General features: G+C 36.6%; 1 protein-coding gene across 2 annotated transcripts in view; it reads left to right on the top strand.

The window, feature by feature from the left end:
- Nucleotides 1–4,293: 4,293 nt before the first annotated feature.
- Nucleotides 4,294–17,678, top strand: part of LOC107742255 (V-type proton ATPase 116 kDa subunit a-like) — a 26,541-nt gene continuing 13,156 nt past the window's right edge. For both annotated transcript variants that reach the window (XM_016555155.1, XM_016555156.1), the window contains exons 1-17: nt 4,294–4,370; nt 5,430–5,613; nt 5,699–5,777; nt 7,408–7,505; nt 8,566–8,694; nt 8,909–8,991; nt 9,635–9,761; nt 9,886–9,968; nt 10,051–10,144; nt 10,335–10,547; nt 12,166–12,316; nt 12,485–12,624; nt 12,987–13,147; nt 13,396–13,486; nt 14,487–14,605; nt 14,719–14,935; nt 15,034–15,141. In XM_016555155.1, coding sequence (XP_016410641.1) covers nt 5,497–5,613; nt 5,699–5,777; nt 7,408–7,505; nt 8,566–8,694; nt 8,909–8,991; nt 9,635–9,761; nt 9,886–9,968; nt 10,051–10,144; nt 10,335–10,547; nt 12,166–12,316; nt 12,485–12,624; nt 12,987–13,147; nt 13,396–13,486; nt 14,487–14,605; nt 14,719–14,935; nt 15,034–15,141 — 2,010 coding nt within the window. In that variant the 5' untranslated portion in view covers nt 4,294–4,370; nt 5,430–5,496. The remainder of the gene's footprint in view (nt 4,371–5,429; nt 5,614–5,698; nt 5,778–7,407; nt 7,506–8,565; nt 8,695–8,908; nt 8,992–9,634; nt 9,762–9,885; nt 9,969–10,050; nt 10,145–10,334; nt 10,548–12,165; nt 12,317–12,484; nt 12,625–12,986; nt 13,148–13,395; nt 13,487–14,486; nt 14,606–14,718; nt 14,936–15,033; nt 15,142–17,678) is intronic.

A 17,678-nucleotide genomic window follows, 5' to 3' on the forward strand; every position in this document is an offset into this window, starting at 1 on the left:
TGATGCGATTAATCGCGGTTAATCGTTTGACAGCAATAATTCAAACATAATTTCTGTTGAAGCATTTATGTCATATATTTGTGTATTTGCAATTAACATGTTGCAATTTTGTAGAGTCAATTTTATATTTAGTATAAATACAAAGTACTTTATGTGTTTTAGTTTACCATAAATGCTTGTCAGTATATTTTGCAGTAAACTTTAACCATATTTCATAAGGCAACAGAAGTATATGAAATGACATAAAGATGTATTAAAGTCCTACTTAAGCGCGTCAAAAAAGCAACAAAAAAAAACTGTTGAGTTCAATTAATTGTATTTAATACAAATTTAAACTATAATACATTTTCATTTAATTGTAAATAAAATGCAAGTAAGTGTCCAAAAACATTATATTCACATCGCACAGTAAATTATTTCTGTAATAAGTACTATACTGAAAATATGCTAAAATATACTTCTTAATCAATCATTTCTTCAAATAAAGGTCAAATCATCTTATCATTTTATCATTTTATAGGTCTAAATTCCTGTAGATCAACAGTTATCTAATTTGTCGATTTTTATACCTCTAGATGAATTGTAAGAGTAAGATGATACTTATATGACACAAATCCAAACTCCATTGTATCTTTTGAGCAAACTCTTGAGTAGTAATTTTTTTTCCTCTGGGACAGTGCTGTATATGTGTGAAGATAACATGAGGTTCTGGAGAGTGTAGCAGTATTAGACAGGCACAGACACAGCGAGAGCTGGAATGTGATCCAGACCTACAGGGTTTTTAAGTTCCCTAAAGGCCCATTTTCCCATACAGCACACCATTAAAGCCACCCAAAGGGAAGAGTTCACAGAAATAACTTGAGCTCTAATGCACGTGGGCCCTGCATGTGTACACATGTGCAAGTCTGTGTGTTATTCAATCTAATCTTTCTCTCTGATGAAATGCTGTTATTTACTGTTTTAGTCATTTTATTCACTAGAGATTGATTGATGATAACATTATTATATTCTTCCAGTGGAAAATGGCTTTGTAGATTTGGAATGACTCCAAAAATGATCCTAGCAAAACATACATCAAAAAAGTCATAGAGGATATTCATTATCTTCAGAACATTGATTGTCCAGGTGCTAATTAGTTCTAACTAAAATAAAGCTATAATACATTTTAAGTTATAGATAAAGATAAATAAACCTTTTTGAAAATATTAGTTATCATGTGTAAGTTCTGAAATCAGTTCTGAAGGCCTTAATTGGGTTACTAACAACACAAAGGAAAGACTTGCATTTTGTTTCAGATGGGGGTGTGTGTGTGTGTGTGTGTGTGTGTGTGTGTGTACGCAAGTGTGAATTGGTCAGGCGCATGTTTCTCACCTCTGGTTCTTCAGTAGTTCCTGACTCTAAATATATACAGGTTCATTACAGAGTCTGTGCTACATTCTTCTTAGGTCCGCACTCTCACCTCTCACTATTACTCTGGCACACAAACTTGCATCATTCAGTCTATATCAGATAACTCTGAGCATACCGAGTAAAGGATAAATAATTAAATATTCTGGGACTGTACAGAAGCTTCCTAGGTTAATTCTTGACTTGAAAGATTTTAAAAAGTTCTAAATCCTAAGTGAAATTACCATGGTTCCTAAACAAATAGTATTCTGAGTTAGAATGTGTCTCTAATAAACCTCAGATAGCAACTAGTTAGACACAGTATCTAACTGTATAATAGTATCAAAAGGAGAATACTTAGAAGAACTCATAAAGGCTATCTCTCTTGTACTCCATAGCTATGCTATCGAGTACATAGTTTGCTATGTATTGATATTAATATTTATTCATATTTATTCTGTTAATATTTAATATTAAATTAAATATTAATAGTAATTAAATTCTCTTCACTCTCTGAGGCAGAAGTCTCCAAAATCATCCTTTCTAATCACCCTACTACTTGTCCGCTTGATCCTATTCCATCTCATCTCCTTCAAGCCATTTCTCCTGCAGTTGTACCTGCACTCACATCAACACCCCCCTTCACACTGGTGTTTTCCCCTCAGCATTTAGACAGGCTCGTATAACCCCACTACTTAAGAAAACCCACCCTTAGCCCATCTCTTTTAGAGAATTACAGACCGGTTTCCCTTCTTCCTTTCATTGCAAAAAAAACTTGAACGAGCTGTGTTCAACGAAGTCTCTGCCTTTTTCACACAGAACAACCTCCTGGACAGCAACCAATCTGGTTTCAGAAGTGGACATTCAACCGACACTGCCTTGCTCTCAGTTGTTGAAGCCCTAAGACTGCTGCTTTTGACACGGTTAATCACCAGATCCTCCTGTCAACCCTATTGGCAAAGGGCATCTCAGGAACCGCACTCCAGTGGTCTAAGTCTTACCTCTCAGATAGATCCTTCAAGGTATCTTGGAGAGGTGAGGTGTCCAAGTCACAACATCTAACTACTGGGGTGCCTCAGGGCTCAGTTCTTGGACCACTTCTCTTTTCTGTCTACATGGCATCACTAGGCTCTGTCATTCAGAAACATATCACTATGCTGATGACACTCAACTCTACCTCTCATTCCATCCAGATGATCCGACAATAGCTGCTCGCATCTCAGCTTGTCTAACAGACATTTCTTGCTGGATGAAGGACCATCACCTTCAACTCAACCTTGCCAAGACAGAACTGCTTGTGGTTCCATCAAACCCATCGTTTCATCACAATTTCACCATCCAGTTAGGCACATCAACCATAACTCCTTCAAAAACAGCCAGAAACCTTGGAGTTATGATTGATGATCAGTTTACTTTCTCTGACCACATTGCTAAAACTGCCCGGTCCTGCAGATTAGCTTTATTCAACATCAAGAAGATCAGGCCCTTTCTTTCGGAACATGCTACACAACTCCTTGTTCAAGCTCTTGTTCTGTCCAGGCTGGACTATTGCAATGCTCTCTTGGCAGGTCTTCCAGCTAGTTCTATAAATCCTTTACAATTAATCCAGAACGTGGCAGCAAGATTCATTTTTAATGAGCCAAAAAGAATGCACGTCACACCTCTGTTTATCAATTTGCACTGGCTACCAGTAGCTGCTCGCATAAAATTCAAGGCATTAATGTTTGCCTACAAAACCACCACTGGCTCTGCACCCCTTTACCTAAATTCATTACTTCAGACTTATGTGCCCTGTAGAGCTTGCTTTCTGCAAGTGAACATCGCTTTATTGTGCCATCCCAAAGAGGCACAAAATCACTTTCACGTACTTTTAAATTAAATGTTCCCTCCTGATGGAATGACCTGCCCAACTCAATCCTAGCAGCTGAGTCCTTAGCCATCTTCAAAAATCGGCTAAAAACACATTTCTTCCATCTTTTTTTGACCCTCTAACACTAGCACTCTCTATTCTAACTCTCTCTCTCTCTCTCTCTCTCTATATATATATATATATAAACTAACAGCTTTTCTAATCTTTTTGTATTCTTTCTGTTTTATTTTTATTTATTATACAATTATCAAAAACAAATAAGGCCTCTAACACTAGCTTGCTCTGTTCTTTTTCTATTCTATCTGTTTTTCTTTTTATTTATTATATGATAATAAAAAACATTGCTACGTGTACTGCGTTAAGCTAACTGAGACTTGTCATAGCACTTGCATATCATTGCTCTTTTGTTGATTTTGATTGTCCTCATTTGTAAGTCGCTTTGGTTAAAAGCGTCTGCTAAAGGACTAAATGTAATGTAATGTATTATTAATATTTAAATAACAAATATTTCATTATATCATAGTATACTGTATGTTTTGTAAATGTCCTATGTTTTATGCATATTATAAAGTTATACATTTTTGTTTTGTTTTGTTTTTTGTTTGTTTGTTTGTTTGTTTTTTATGAAATGTATTAAAATGTCACCCATCCAAAAGTGAAAAGAAGAATAATCTTTTTTTTTTCTCTACTTTTTAAGATGTGAAATCATGTTCCTAAATAATTTTAGTAATGGTAATTCACATTATACCCTTAACCACTGGTTTTACCAGTGCAATTTACTACAGAATTAAGAACTTGCTTCCAAAAGTAGTAGTATTGGTTTTAATTGCTAAACTTGAACAAGAACCAACCAACCAACAAACAAACAAATAAATAAATAAATAATAGGCTAATAAGTCTATAATAAGTCTAAACCGTACATAAACATTGTTTATAGTAATAAATAAATAAATACATAAATACAAATACATAACGCATCTAAAAATGGCCTGTTGCATTTAACAACGTCGAAAAAATCACGTGACCCTGTAGCAGCTGCAGGCGTGACGTCACGTAGCAGGACTGATCATCCTCGCGGACGTGAACAGATCTCTTACTGAAGACGTCAAGGACGGTAAGAACATTTATCTTTTACATATCCGTTTTTCTCTTTATCCACACGTTTAACTCTGACACTATATTCGTATATATGACGTTATAAATGAGTGGATGAATCATTTTATTGTGGCCGCTTGAATGAGGTGGTGATGCTTGAATATGGATGTAACGTTAGGCTATCTAACGTTATTCGGTCAGCCATTAGAGTTGATTATATATTTATGTTTGCTCTTATTGTGACTTCAATATTATGTTATATTAGCGTGGAAGAATAAACAGTTGACAGCATTTTAACGATTAGAAAATTGGAAATCTGTGTTATTCAGTCGAGCATATTTACTTACTGTTTCATGTATTCATTTATTCAATCATGAATTAATTTCTTATCTCATTTCGTTCAAAATACTACCTAAAAACTACCTAAGCTCGAGGTCTCTAAGTGGTCTAATTATATTCATTATTAGGATTATGCCAGAATGATTCGCTGTAGCCTTATTAAACAAAAATGAACATCTTACAAATAAACATTCGTGTGTTAGATGTTTTTTTTTTTTGCTTCAATTTGTTAGTATATTAAATAATGTGATAATATGATAAAAATTATTGTTGGCACGGGGTAGATAGAGAGAAGAGCGCGTAATGGCGCCCTTCAGAGCTGAAGGGCAGTGCGGCAGAGATGTGAGATGTTGAGCCATCAGCCAATCAGCTCTCAGTGATGCGAGGGTTGTTGAGCTTCTTGGCCAATCAGCTCTTAGAGATACACGGATGTTGCGTTCATCAGCCAGTCAGAAGGGATGCTGAGCTTTCAGCCAATCGGCTCTTTGGGATGCGAGTGATGCTGAGCCCAGCTCAGACTCAGAGACTCTCACATTAGGAGATGAAGCCGGTTTCTATAAAATATAAATTATATATTAAATAAATTAGAAAAATTATATATAACACTTTATACACTTTTTAACTGCTGATGTTTATAATAATACATTTGAAGTATTACCCATAAATGTGTCAAATGTGTTATAAAGGTTATAATGGGATTGATGTAAATAATGTATCTATCTATCTTTCTTTCCTCCAGACTGACCAGTAGCATCCAGTGGGATTGATTTCTGAGCCGTGGGTGAGTTCCTGTGGCCTGCAGCATCATGGGGGAGTTGTTCCGCAGTGAGGAGATGACTCTGGCCCAACTCTTCCTCCAGTCTGAAGCGGCCTACTGCTGCGTCAGTGAACTGGGAGAGCTGGGAATGGTGCAGTTCAGAGATGTGAGTAGATACAGCTTGCTTTCTCTCTCTTCCTGCTCTCTCCTCTATCGTATGCTGATCATGAGTTCAAACCTCTTTCTTTCAGCTCAACCCTGATGTGAACGTGTTCCAGAGGAAGTTTGTGAATGAAGTGAGACGTTGTGAGGAGATGGACAGGAAGCTCAGTGAGTGGATCAATACATGCACAAACAAATTCACCAAGACCAGTGACAGTCCTGACTCCTCAGAATGACTGACAGCGGCAGCTAGTTCTCTGATTGGGTAAAAATGGTGAAAAAAGTCATGTGATATCTGTTAGCTAGAAAGAACACATTATTATGTGTACTATTCCAAACCATCACCTACAGAACCTTTAGGTTAAATACCAAAATAGGAAGTAAGTAAGAAAAAATGTACATAAATAACTAAGGCTATGCATTTTTATTTATGGGGCTAAAGACACACATCAAGGAAAACTGTTAATTTAATTATGTTGAACAAACCTGAAAATGAATAGACGTTTGTCTCAAAATATATTTGGTAATTTTAGCAATCATTTGCCACATAAATCTACAATATTTGAAAAAACACTGAAGGCCAGATTTTAATGCTGTTAATTCAGCTTTGCATCACAAGAATAAATTACATTTTAAAATATATTCAAATAGGAAAGAGTTATTTTAAAATGAAAAAAAAAAAACAATATTACTGTATTTTTCTGTTTTGGATCAAATAACATAGCATTGTTGTACCCTGTTTTTTACATTTATAATTCTGTGGTGGTGAAGGGGTTCACAATAAAATGTTGGCATCCAAGATGACCGCCCATATTTTTTTAAGCCAGAATTCAAAAACTAGGCCTGGGCGATAAAACGGTATCGATATTTTTCGACGGTACACCTTCTTCGATAACGATATAAAAACATTTCGATATAGTGCACGATATAGGCACGTGCTATGAGTGACGCAGACAGCACACACAAACACGAACATGAGTGCTGTGCCTGCCTGTGATGAGGAGATTGTGAATAAAAAAATTTATATTAGTCGAATTTAATAGAAGCTCAATGTGGAGAAGATCTTGAATGGGTTAAAACCGAAACTAAGCCATTCACACAGAACGCATATTCAGCGCATTTTCTAGACGGACAAGTATGCTGCACTCGCGTCACACAAGAGATGTATTGAAAGCTATGCAAAGTTAAAACAGTTTAAACTTTTAGAAAACACGTCACAAATTTGTGGAGGTTTATTCCTTTTCACTGCGTCTCATATGTTTTTAAATGCAATCCGTGTGATGGGTGATTCGGCTCTTTGTATTAAGCAATGCATAAATACATGATGCTGTTTTGTTCATAATTGATTTATATGAGTTAATTTAGACGTAATGCACGTTTTCTTTATAGACAGTTATTTCCTTGCGTTGTGCTGCATTATATTGCTCATTGCGCCCTCCTGTGGCCTCGGGAAACAAGCCAAAAGTTCAACCTATTTAATCTGCATATAAAAAATTAGAAATTAGATATTTGTTTAATTTTTATTTTGTGTTTGACTGTTAAAACAAAAAAAAAATGTGTTGTTTGTCTCAATAAATTGAGTTAATTTAAAAATACAGTGGTTAAATGTAAACATTTTTTTTCTATTGCTCTGTTTTAAAAAGGTTATAAAAAATGTCAATAATTATCAATACCGAATGATATGAAACATTATATCATTGATACATTCAGCCCTAACAAAAACTCACCCTTCTCTGTGAGAAATAATCAAAATTATTGAATATCATTAGTAATTTGGTGCTGGTGTCATATTCTGCAGGGTTCGTAGAGAAGGAAATTAAGAAAGCCAACATTCCAACAATGGACACTGGTGAGAATCCCGAAGTCCCATTCCCACGAGACATGATTGACCTTGAGGTAATTTTACCCTCTCATGACCTTAAAGGCAGGGTATGTGATTTTTCAAAAACACTTTAGAAAACTGATTCGGGCCGAATCGCAAAACAAACTTGTAGCCAATCAGCAATAAGGGGCGTGTCTACTCGTGATGTGGAGGAGAGCGCGTTCAGTGCATGGGACGGACATTAGCCGAGCCGAGCGACAGAAAGATAGAGATGGCGGATAAAAAAACAAAAGAGGAAAACGTCTGCGGAAAGATAAGGCAAGAAGTAGGACCCGTGAAAATATCGGATCAGCTTTCCAGCGCTGGAGAGAACTCAAGGAGCGAGGCCTGCGATCGGACGCCGAGGTTGCTATGTTTCTTCTCAGTAGGTGAGTAACACCGTGTCTACAACAGCTAAAGTCTGACTACACTGGACGCGATCAAACGACCGTTGAAAACCATTTGAAATTTGTGTCAGCACGTCATAAATAGAACCCGGCAGCAGTTTTCTGTCGGGATTTGTTGCGCCGCGCCGCTCACGTCCGTAGACACGGTGTAACATTGGTTTTGCTTTGTTTCACAGAACTAATCGTTGCCTGGGTTGCGTACGTATATGTGGGGCAGAGCTATCAAAATAGGGGCAAGACCCTTTTGGGGTAGGGCCGTGTTTGTTTTGGTGTTTTCAAATATCAACATTGGCTACCAGAAATCACTTACTCTGCCTTTAATGGAATCATTCTGTCTGAATAAAAATGCTGTCATTCACTCACCCTCATATGGTTCCAAACCCATATGCTGTTATTTTTTGTGGAACACAAAAGGCAAAATTTTAAAGAATCTTCATGCAGCTCTGGTGGGGCCAAAACAGTCTGTTTCCATCAGTTTGATGGAAGACTTTTCGGCAATATTTAAACAATTGAACAAAAAAGCACCTTTTAAGCTCTTACCAAACCCTTTCTTCCATCTCATATGTTCACTCAGTGGCAAGGTGTCAGAATTTTCTATACCTGGTTATGGAAACCTTTGGGAATATTTTGATATTTGTATTGTTAGTTTGTAATATCCTTAATTTCTATTTATATTATTGATCACTAGGCAACCTTTGAGAAGCTGGAGAATGAGCTGAAGGAAATCAACACTAATCAAGAGGCCCTGAAGAAGAACTTTCTAGAGCTGACAGAACTCAAGCATATCCTCAAACGTACCCAGCAGTTCTTTGATGAGGTCTGGCTGTTCTCGCACAATATGATCACAAACTTCTTAGAGTGTGAGAAGAAAAAAAATTGACAAAAATCACCAAGACATTTCAGGTGTTAGTTATTTAACCCTTTGATACATGATGTCCACTACAGGGGGAAAATCTTTAAAAGCCACTTTATCCATTCACAATGAGAAATTACCTTTGAACCTTACCCTTTAGTTTTTGACTTGACTTTAGATGGAGGATCCAAATCTTTTGGAAGAATCATCATCTCTGCTGGACCCCAGTGAGGCTGGTCGAGGTGCCCCACTGCGACTGGGGTGAGTTCTAAGATGCTGATATATACTGTATATGTAGTAATATATGTAGTAATAATATATAACTGATATATATATTATTATATAAGGCTGTATATAATTATTCTAATAAATGGTCAGTAATAAAATTAAGATCAAAGAATCAAATTGTAAAGGTAATGTAAAATGTAACTAAAATATAAAATACATAAATTAAATTATTTAATTAATATAAAATAAAAGTACCACAATTATTTGAACTGAAAAGCCAATTCCATTCATGTCACATGCTGCTAAACAACACGTGTGGTAAAGGCAGATGAGAACACTTTTAGGCAGATTAGTAATTAACAGATTATTATATTAATAACATTTATTGTTTTACTATTTCTTTTACTATTAATATGGAATTTGAGAGTTTTTGAGGGAGAGATGTTTCTTTCTGTTCACTGTTTTCCCTCACTGTTTAAGAATTTAGTCACTATAGATCTCATAAGAAGTGACTTTCATAATTTGGAAGATATTTAGAACATATAATAAAATGGTTTATGATTGTGTGTTTAGGATTTATTAAAGTCCTGTTTATCAAAACCTTTATCTCACACAAAGACAATATGTACACTGTAAAAAAAAATTGTAACATAAAACCTCTGTGTACTCCCTGTAGGTTTGTGGCTGGGGTTATAAACCGGGAGAGAATCCCCACGTTTGAAAGGATGCTGTGGAGAGTCTGCCGTGGAAATGTCTTTTTACGTCAGACAGAGATTGAGGACCCTCTTGAGGACCCCACAACCGTTAGTGTCTATTCTTATTCGAAATTCTTATTCAAGTCAGTTAAGATGTTTGCATTTGACATTTTATATTCCAGCGTCAGCGTGATAAAATATTGATCAAGTTATGTGTCTTTGTTCATCACAGGGAGACCAGGTGCACAAATCTGTGTTTATCATCTTCTTCCAAGGAGACCAGCTGAAGAACAGAGTGAAGAAGATCTGTGAAGGGTGCAGCATGGTCTTTTATGATCTTTAATTATTCACATAATTTCATCCAATGCTAATCACAGATTTTAAACTTCATCTCCAGGTTCCGTGCATCTCTGTACCCGTGCCCTGAGACCCCTCAGGAGAGGAAGGAAATGGCATCAGGTGTCAACACCCGCATTGATGACCTGCAGATGGTATGCTGTCCCAAAAAAGTCTTAGTCTGATTTTTCTCCCATCTGTGCTTTTCTTTTTCTCAACTTAATATTGTTGATTGCATTTAAACTCTGTTTGAACTTGACCTCATAAAACCAAAAATAGCATAAAATGCCCTAACGTATTTAAAATGTTGATCATACAGTGTTTGATGTGTTTTCAAACATATAGGTACTGAATCAAACAGAAGACCACCGGCAGAGGGTTTTACAGGCTGCTGCGAAAACCATACGTGTGTGGTTCATCAAAGTGAGGAAGATGAAGGCCATTTATCACACTCTGAACCTCTGTAACATCGACGTTACACAGAAATGTTTGATCGCTGAGGTCTGGTGCCCCGTTTCTGACCTTGATTCCATTCAATTTGCTCTGCGGAGGGGAACAGTGAGTAATATTAATCGATATTCATTATAAATGATTTCAGCCACTGAGATGTTATTTCAGCCATTCAATACACAAATGAAAGCAATGAAACAATTTACAATTCACTTGTCATGATATTAAAAACTCATGCTTATATGCTAAAATTATTGAAATTAGTTTTGTAGACTATTTAAATTGTGCTTCTATTTATTATTATTTTACTATGCTTAAATTGTAATTACATGTAACAATAAATGGATTGGATCAGATAGGGAAGGAAAAGCATCCAACATACATGTGAACTACTTCAATACTGTTTTAAAACCATGCCAGGATGCACCTCCTGAAGTTGATTGTATTTCAAGTTGTGTTATTTTATAGATTATGTGACTTTACTATTGTGTGGATATGAGACCCCTCAGGAGAGGAAGGAAATGGCATCAGGTGTCAACACCCGCATTGATGACCTGCAGATGGTATGCTGTCCCAAAAAAGTCTTAGTCTGATTTTTCTCCCATCTGTGCTTTTCTTTTTCTCAACTTAATATTGTTGATTGCATTTAAACTCTGTTTGAACTTGACCTCATAAAACCAAAAATAGCATAAAATGCCCTAACGTATTTAAAATGTTGATCATACAGTGTTTGATGTGTTTTCAAACATATAGGTACTGAATCAAACAGAAGACCACCGGCAGAGGGTTTTACAGGCTGCTGCGAAAACCATACGTGTGTGGTTCATCAAAGTGAGGAAGATGAAGGCCATTTATCACACTCTGAACCTCTGTAACATCGACGTTACACAGAAATGTTTGATCGCTGAGGTCTGGTGCCCCGTTTCTGACCTTGATTCTATTCAATTCGCTTTGCGGAGGGGAACAGTGAGTAATACTAATCGATATTCATTATAAATGATTTCAGCCACTGAGATGTTATTTCAGCCATTCAATACACAAATGAAAGCAATGAAACAATTTACAATTCACTTGTCATGATATTAAAAACTCATGCTTATATGCTAAAATTATTGAAATTAGTTTTGTAGACTATTTAAATTGTGCTTCTATTTATTATTATTTTACTATGCTTAAATTGTAATTACATGTAACAATAAATGGATTGGATCAGATAGGGAAGGAAAAGCATCCAACATACATGTGAACTACTTCAATACTGTTTTAAAACCATGCCAGGATGCACCTCCTGAAGTTGATTGTATTTCAAGTTGTGTTATTTTATAGATTATGTGACTTTACTATTGTGTGGATATAATGTGGATATACATGACTTTACTATATTTGTGGAAATATTGCTAAAATGAGTATATGTGATTGGCAGTGTACTTTAAAGGTTACACTTTATTTTAGAAACTCTGCAATTACATGTCAACTACTTAGAGTATTAGTAGACTGTTCGGGTTAATAGAGTAAGTTGACAAGTACTTGCTAAGTTACTTAGTCAGTAGAATGTCTGTTAGGGGACCATCAAAGCAGATATTAAGAAGACAGTGTCTGAGAAGTTACAGAATGTTAGTAGCATGTCTAAAGGGGACTGTCAAAATAAAGTATTACCACACTGTAAGTGTAATAATACTACAATGGTAATAATGACAATTTAATCAAGTTTTTTTTTTTAATGTAGGAACGGAGTGGCTCCACAGTTCCCTCCATCTTGAACCGAATGCAGACCAAACAGACTCCACCTACTTACAACAAGACCAACAAGTTCACCTCGGGTTTCCAGAACATTGTGGATGCTTACGGTATTGGAACATACAGAGAGATCAATCCAGGTACCAACACAGAAAATATAACAAAAACATCTTTATAAGATTTTGAAAACAACCCTACTTTTACTATTTGGTTTACCAATGTGCAGTCCACTTTTTCTCAGGTAATAAATTATAACTCTGTTTTTTTAACACATGTATGATTGGATTTTTCTGTTTTGTTTCTTGCAGCGCCATACACAATTATTACATTCCCGTTCCTGTTTGCTGTCATGTTTGGGGACATGGGTCATGGAGTGCTGATGACATGTGCGGCACTTTATCTGGTCATCAGAGAGAGCCGCCTGCTCGCGCAGAAGAGTGACAATGAGGTCTCAGCTGATCAATAATTATTACATTTAAGAAATATAAAATTAGGTGGTTTTAGTGTACTTCTAAATGTTAAAAATGAACCTTTAGAAGATTTAAAATTCACATTTGTACATTCACATTTATAATGCAGACAGTTGACTATTTAAAAAAAAAAGGACATTTAAGGCAATCAAACCAATACATGAAGTCTTTAACATACAATTACATAATATAACAAGATATCATAGTGTAATCATGAAGTCAAATTTAGAGGTGCAAAATTGGTATGAATATTTATGATGTTATTTGAGGATTGTTCATAAATGTAAAAGTCATAAATGTCTAACCTTAGTTTTTATTTTCTCTCCCCTCTTGTGTGTAGATGTTTAGCATGATTTTTGCGGGACGCTACATCATTCTTTTGATGGGGATATTCTCAGTCTACACCGGATTGATCTACAATGACTGCTTCTCCAAATCCCTCAACATGTTCGGCTCAAGCTGGAGTGTGCGGCCCATGTTTTTCCCTAAGGGAAACTGGACGTAAGTTCACAAAATTACATCAGTAAAACAGTTAGAATATAATCAAACAACATCAGCAATCATACAATCTTACTTTGATTGTCAAATGAATTTATAATGAAAATAACAAAAAGCAAAACATTAAAACAACATGTAAAATACAGCGTCTCATCTCATTTGTACTGCTGAAAAGCAATTATTATATCCTGACTAACGTTCACTTTTTAAAGAATGTGATATTCTGCTATTTCTATCCTATGTATTTGTAGGTTTGAGACTCTGGATGGTAACTCAGTTCTTCAGTTAGACCCTGCTGTTCCTGGCGTGTTTGGTGGCCCCTATCCCCTGGGCATCGACCCTGTATGTATCACAAAACTCATTCATGCAGTATACACAAAGACATGCAGAGACAGCTTAGACAAATAAATTAATTCACACCTCAGACACATTTTTACATCATGCATTTTTACTGCGGTGCCCGCATTGTATGTTGACAAAATTCAGCATAAGTGTACACAAATAAGGTGCTTGAAACAGAATGTGATGTTCATAATCTTTTGTAGTGCTTTAAATAAGCACAATTAACAGTATTGTACAGTACTGTACATAACACATGTTAAGTACTTATTTATCATTTGAACTGTATTGTGATAGCCAACATTACTTTAAAAATTATTACTAAATTGCAACATCATAATTACAAACATGTAATTATAAATATATTTATAGAAATATAGAAATAGAAATTACAAATTGTATACATATTATGTATAGTTTAATTTAAAATAAATTATTGTCAGTACATTTGTCATTACAGTTTAACCATATCTCAAAGGCAAATATAATTAAGAAATTACACACATAGTTGTATTTAATATAAATTCACATGCTTTAATTTTATTTCAACAACATGCAATTAAGTGTCCAAAAGCATTACATTCAGTTTTCACTTAAGTATATCTATTACATTATTTCTGTAATTAGTCATCTTTTTTCAAAAATATGCTGAAATGTACTTCTTTTTCATAAAAGGAATTAAAGGAAAGAGATGATTAGAGGCCTTTTACATAGAATCTGGTGTTTGAGTGTAGACAGAATAGGACAGAATATGTCTTCAGACATTTTTGTAAAAGTTGAGAGAAAAAAACACCTTGTCAGACAACATTTTTCATGCTGTATTGCATATGTGCAAAGACCAATAATTACCAAAAAGCACAAATGAGACCACCTCTTCCTCTGTACTTTTACATTGTTATGTGTAGTATTATAAACGACCAAAATACAGTTCTTCAGTTCAAATGATAACAAATCTACAGAGATGCTGTTATAAGATGCTGTTCTACTAATACTTCTCATTTAGATTTGGAATATTGCCACAAATAAGCTGACATTCCTGAACTCGTTCAAGATGAAGATGTCTGTAGTCCTGGGTGTCATTCACATGCTGTTTGGAATCACGCTGTCCCTCTTCAATCACCTGTAAGTGTGTGTTCAAATGTGTGCGTGTGAAGTAGCTAGTGTACGAATTAATGACAGGGAATCGTCATTTCATGTATTGTTCTAACTACAGATTTTTTCCATGTGTCTCACAGGTACTTCAAGAAACCTCTGAACATTTTCCTGGGTTTCATTCCTGAGATTGTGTTCATGAGCAGTCTGTTTGGTTATCTGATCCTGCTCATCTTCTACAAGTGGACGGCTTACGATGCAGCGACATCTAAAGATGCTCCCAGTCTTCTGATCGCCTTCATCAATATGTGTCTTTTCAACTACAATGATCCTACCAACAAACCCTTGTACAGAGGACAGGTACCACACATTTACAGAAAAAAAATAGTTGTAGGTGGATGGAAGTCTGATTAGAATCAGATAGAATTTTGGTCGGATCTCTTTCTATGTGTGCATAGGTGGGGATTCAGTCTCTGTTGGTGGTGATAGCTCTGGCGTGTGTGCCCTGTATGCTGGTGGTGAAGACTATGGTCCTGCGTCGTCAGCACCTGTGGAAGAAGCACCTGGTATGTTTATTTACTCTAATCAAAATCAGCCAAACTTCATCTTTCTCTTTCATTTTATGTCATTCATTCAGAGAGCGTGATACTGAAGTGGAATGTTGAAAGTGTTTGTTTTGTTTCATTGTCCATGATAAATGCAGACTACATAAATATTAGTAGATATGACAAACAAACAGTCTTCTGATATTGGGGTTTGGAGTTATAGACTGTGAACATTGTTGTCACGGACAAGGTGTGTGGAGGCAGGCAGGATGACGAGGACGACAAGGATTCAAATAAGGATGTTTAATGTAGAGACAACAAGGCAGATACGGGTAGATGAGACACACACACTCAGGGTAACATTCACAATAACCGACAATACTAGATTACAAGAGACAGGAACTTATAGGGCAGATAACGAGGGGCAGACAGGTGAACACAATGAGGGTAATTAACTAATGATTATACGGGCTAAACCAACACAAGGGGAAGAAACCACAACAAACAGTCCACAGGGGTGTTACATTACTCCCCCCTCCCGGAAGGTGCGTCCTCGCACCGTAGAAACAGAGGGAGGGGCGGAGGGGGACTAGGAGGAGGACAAAGCAAGGGGATTGCGAGATGGTGACAGGGGAAGGCAAAGGGCTGGCAGGCAGACCAGACAGGTGGAGGTTCCGGCGGAGGACGGCCTTCCAGGAGGAGGACGGCTAACAGAGTCCAGGGAGGTGACGATGGAGGGAGGAGCCAGGGAGACGACAGGAGGGAACCGGAGCAGGAGGAGGAGCCAGGTGGGACCCTGGCCACAGCTATAATAGCGGCCCACGGTGGAGCCGACGGAGGGAGGAGCCATGGAGGAGGAATGTCCACCGACTCCAGGGGGCCGACCAACGGCAAACGAGGGGAAAGACGCCGCTATACTTTACTTAAAGGGTTGGTTATTCTGTCACGGACAAGGTGTGTGGAGGCAGGCAGGATGACGAGGACGACAAGGATTCAAATAAGGATGTTTAATGTAGAGACAACAAGGCAGATACGGGTAGATGAGACACACACACTCAGGGTAACATTCACAATAACCGACAATACTAGATTACAAGAGACAGGAACTTATAGGGCAGATAACGAGGGGCAGACAGGTGAACACAATGAGGGTAATTAACTAATGATTATACGGGCTAAACCAACACAAGGGGAAGAAACCACAACAAACAGTCCACAGGGGTGTTACAATTGTGTTTCCTCAGATGTTTTTAACAGCATGCCATGGGACAAAGCCAAGTATAACACCTTCACTGAATTTCTTCATAAATGTATATCTTGTCTGTTTGATAGAGTAGAATTGTGCATGATTTTTCATCTGTTTAGGTAGGCTCACATGAGATTGTGAAGGAGGAGGCAACTCTAATTTGGCCCAATGGGGCACCTACCATGCTGCAAGGCTTTACAGCAGGTTTAAGATTGTTTAGAATAGTTAGATAAAAGATAATAGGTAATAGATTACTTGTGTTCAATTCACATGACAGTTTTAATCAAAAGTACTGATGTTCTCAAAATTATTAAATACTTGATGATTGATGATGATGATATTTTTTTTTTGTTGAGAAAAATATTAATCATTTTAAGATTAGTGTGGAAAGACACTCTGGAGAACAAGATTTTTTTTACCATAATGCACAGGGGCATCTCTACAGTTTTTTTTAGTGATACAGCTAATAAGGCTGAAGTTCATCATAATGTGGAACTAGTATCAGTTCTTGTTGAAATCAGGAAAAATCTGTCAAATTCAGCAGGATGGATTTTAAATTTTGTAAATCCATCTTGAAAGTGGCAAAAATGCCCCAGAGACTATTAATGTATTTTTTTTGTTTTAACCTTTAAAGGAATAATTCACCCAAAAACGATTTGAAAAAATACTCATTCTCAGGCCAGCCAAGTTGTTGATGAGTCTATTCCTTCATATGAACAGTTTTAGAGAAATTGAGCATTACATCACTTGCTCACCAACGGATCCTCTTCAGTGAATGGGTGCCGTCAGAATGAGTCAGAGTTCGAACAGCTGAAAAAAAATACAAATAATTTTAGGTGAGCTATCCCTTTAACTTTTGATATACAGTAAAAGTGTACTTAAAGGGATAGTTCACCCAAAAATGAAAATTTGATGTTTATCTGCTTACCCCCAGGGCATCCAAGATGTAGGTGACTTTGTTTCTTCAGTAGAACACAAACGGAGATTTTTAAGTCAAACCAAACCGTTGCAGTCTGTCAGTCCTATAATGTCAGTGGATGAGAATCACGGCTTTGAGAGTCATAAAACATACACAAACAAAACCAAATTAAACCCTGCGGCTCGTGATGATACATTGATGTGAAAAGACACAAAACGATCGGTCTGCGTAAGAAACTGAACAGTATTTATATTGTTTTTTACCTCTGATTTTCACCGCAATATCTGAACTGTCCTGTGCGGGATCGCGTCTTCTTCTTCAGCCTGTGCGTGAGGCTTTACGGCGGATCGCATACTTATAAGTGCATTACCGCCACCTATCTCTCAAATAAAC

The sequence above is a fragment of the Sinocyclocheilus rhinocerous genome, unplaced genomic scaffold (assembly GCF_001515625.1).
Source record: "Sinocyclocheilus rhinocerous isolate Xijiao unplaced genomic scaffold, SAMN03320098_v1.1 scaffold286, whole genome shotgun sequence".
In the NCBI taxonomy this organism is placed as follows: Eukaryota; Metazoa; Chordata; class Actinopteri; order Cypriniformes; family Cyprinidae; genus Sinocyclocheilus; species Sinocyclocheilus rhinocerous.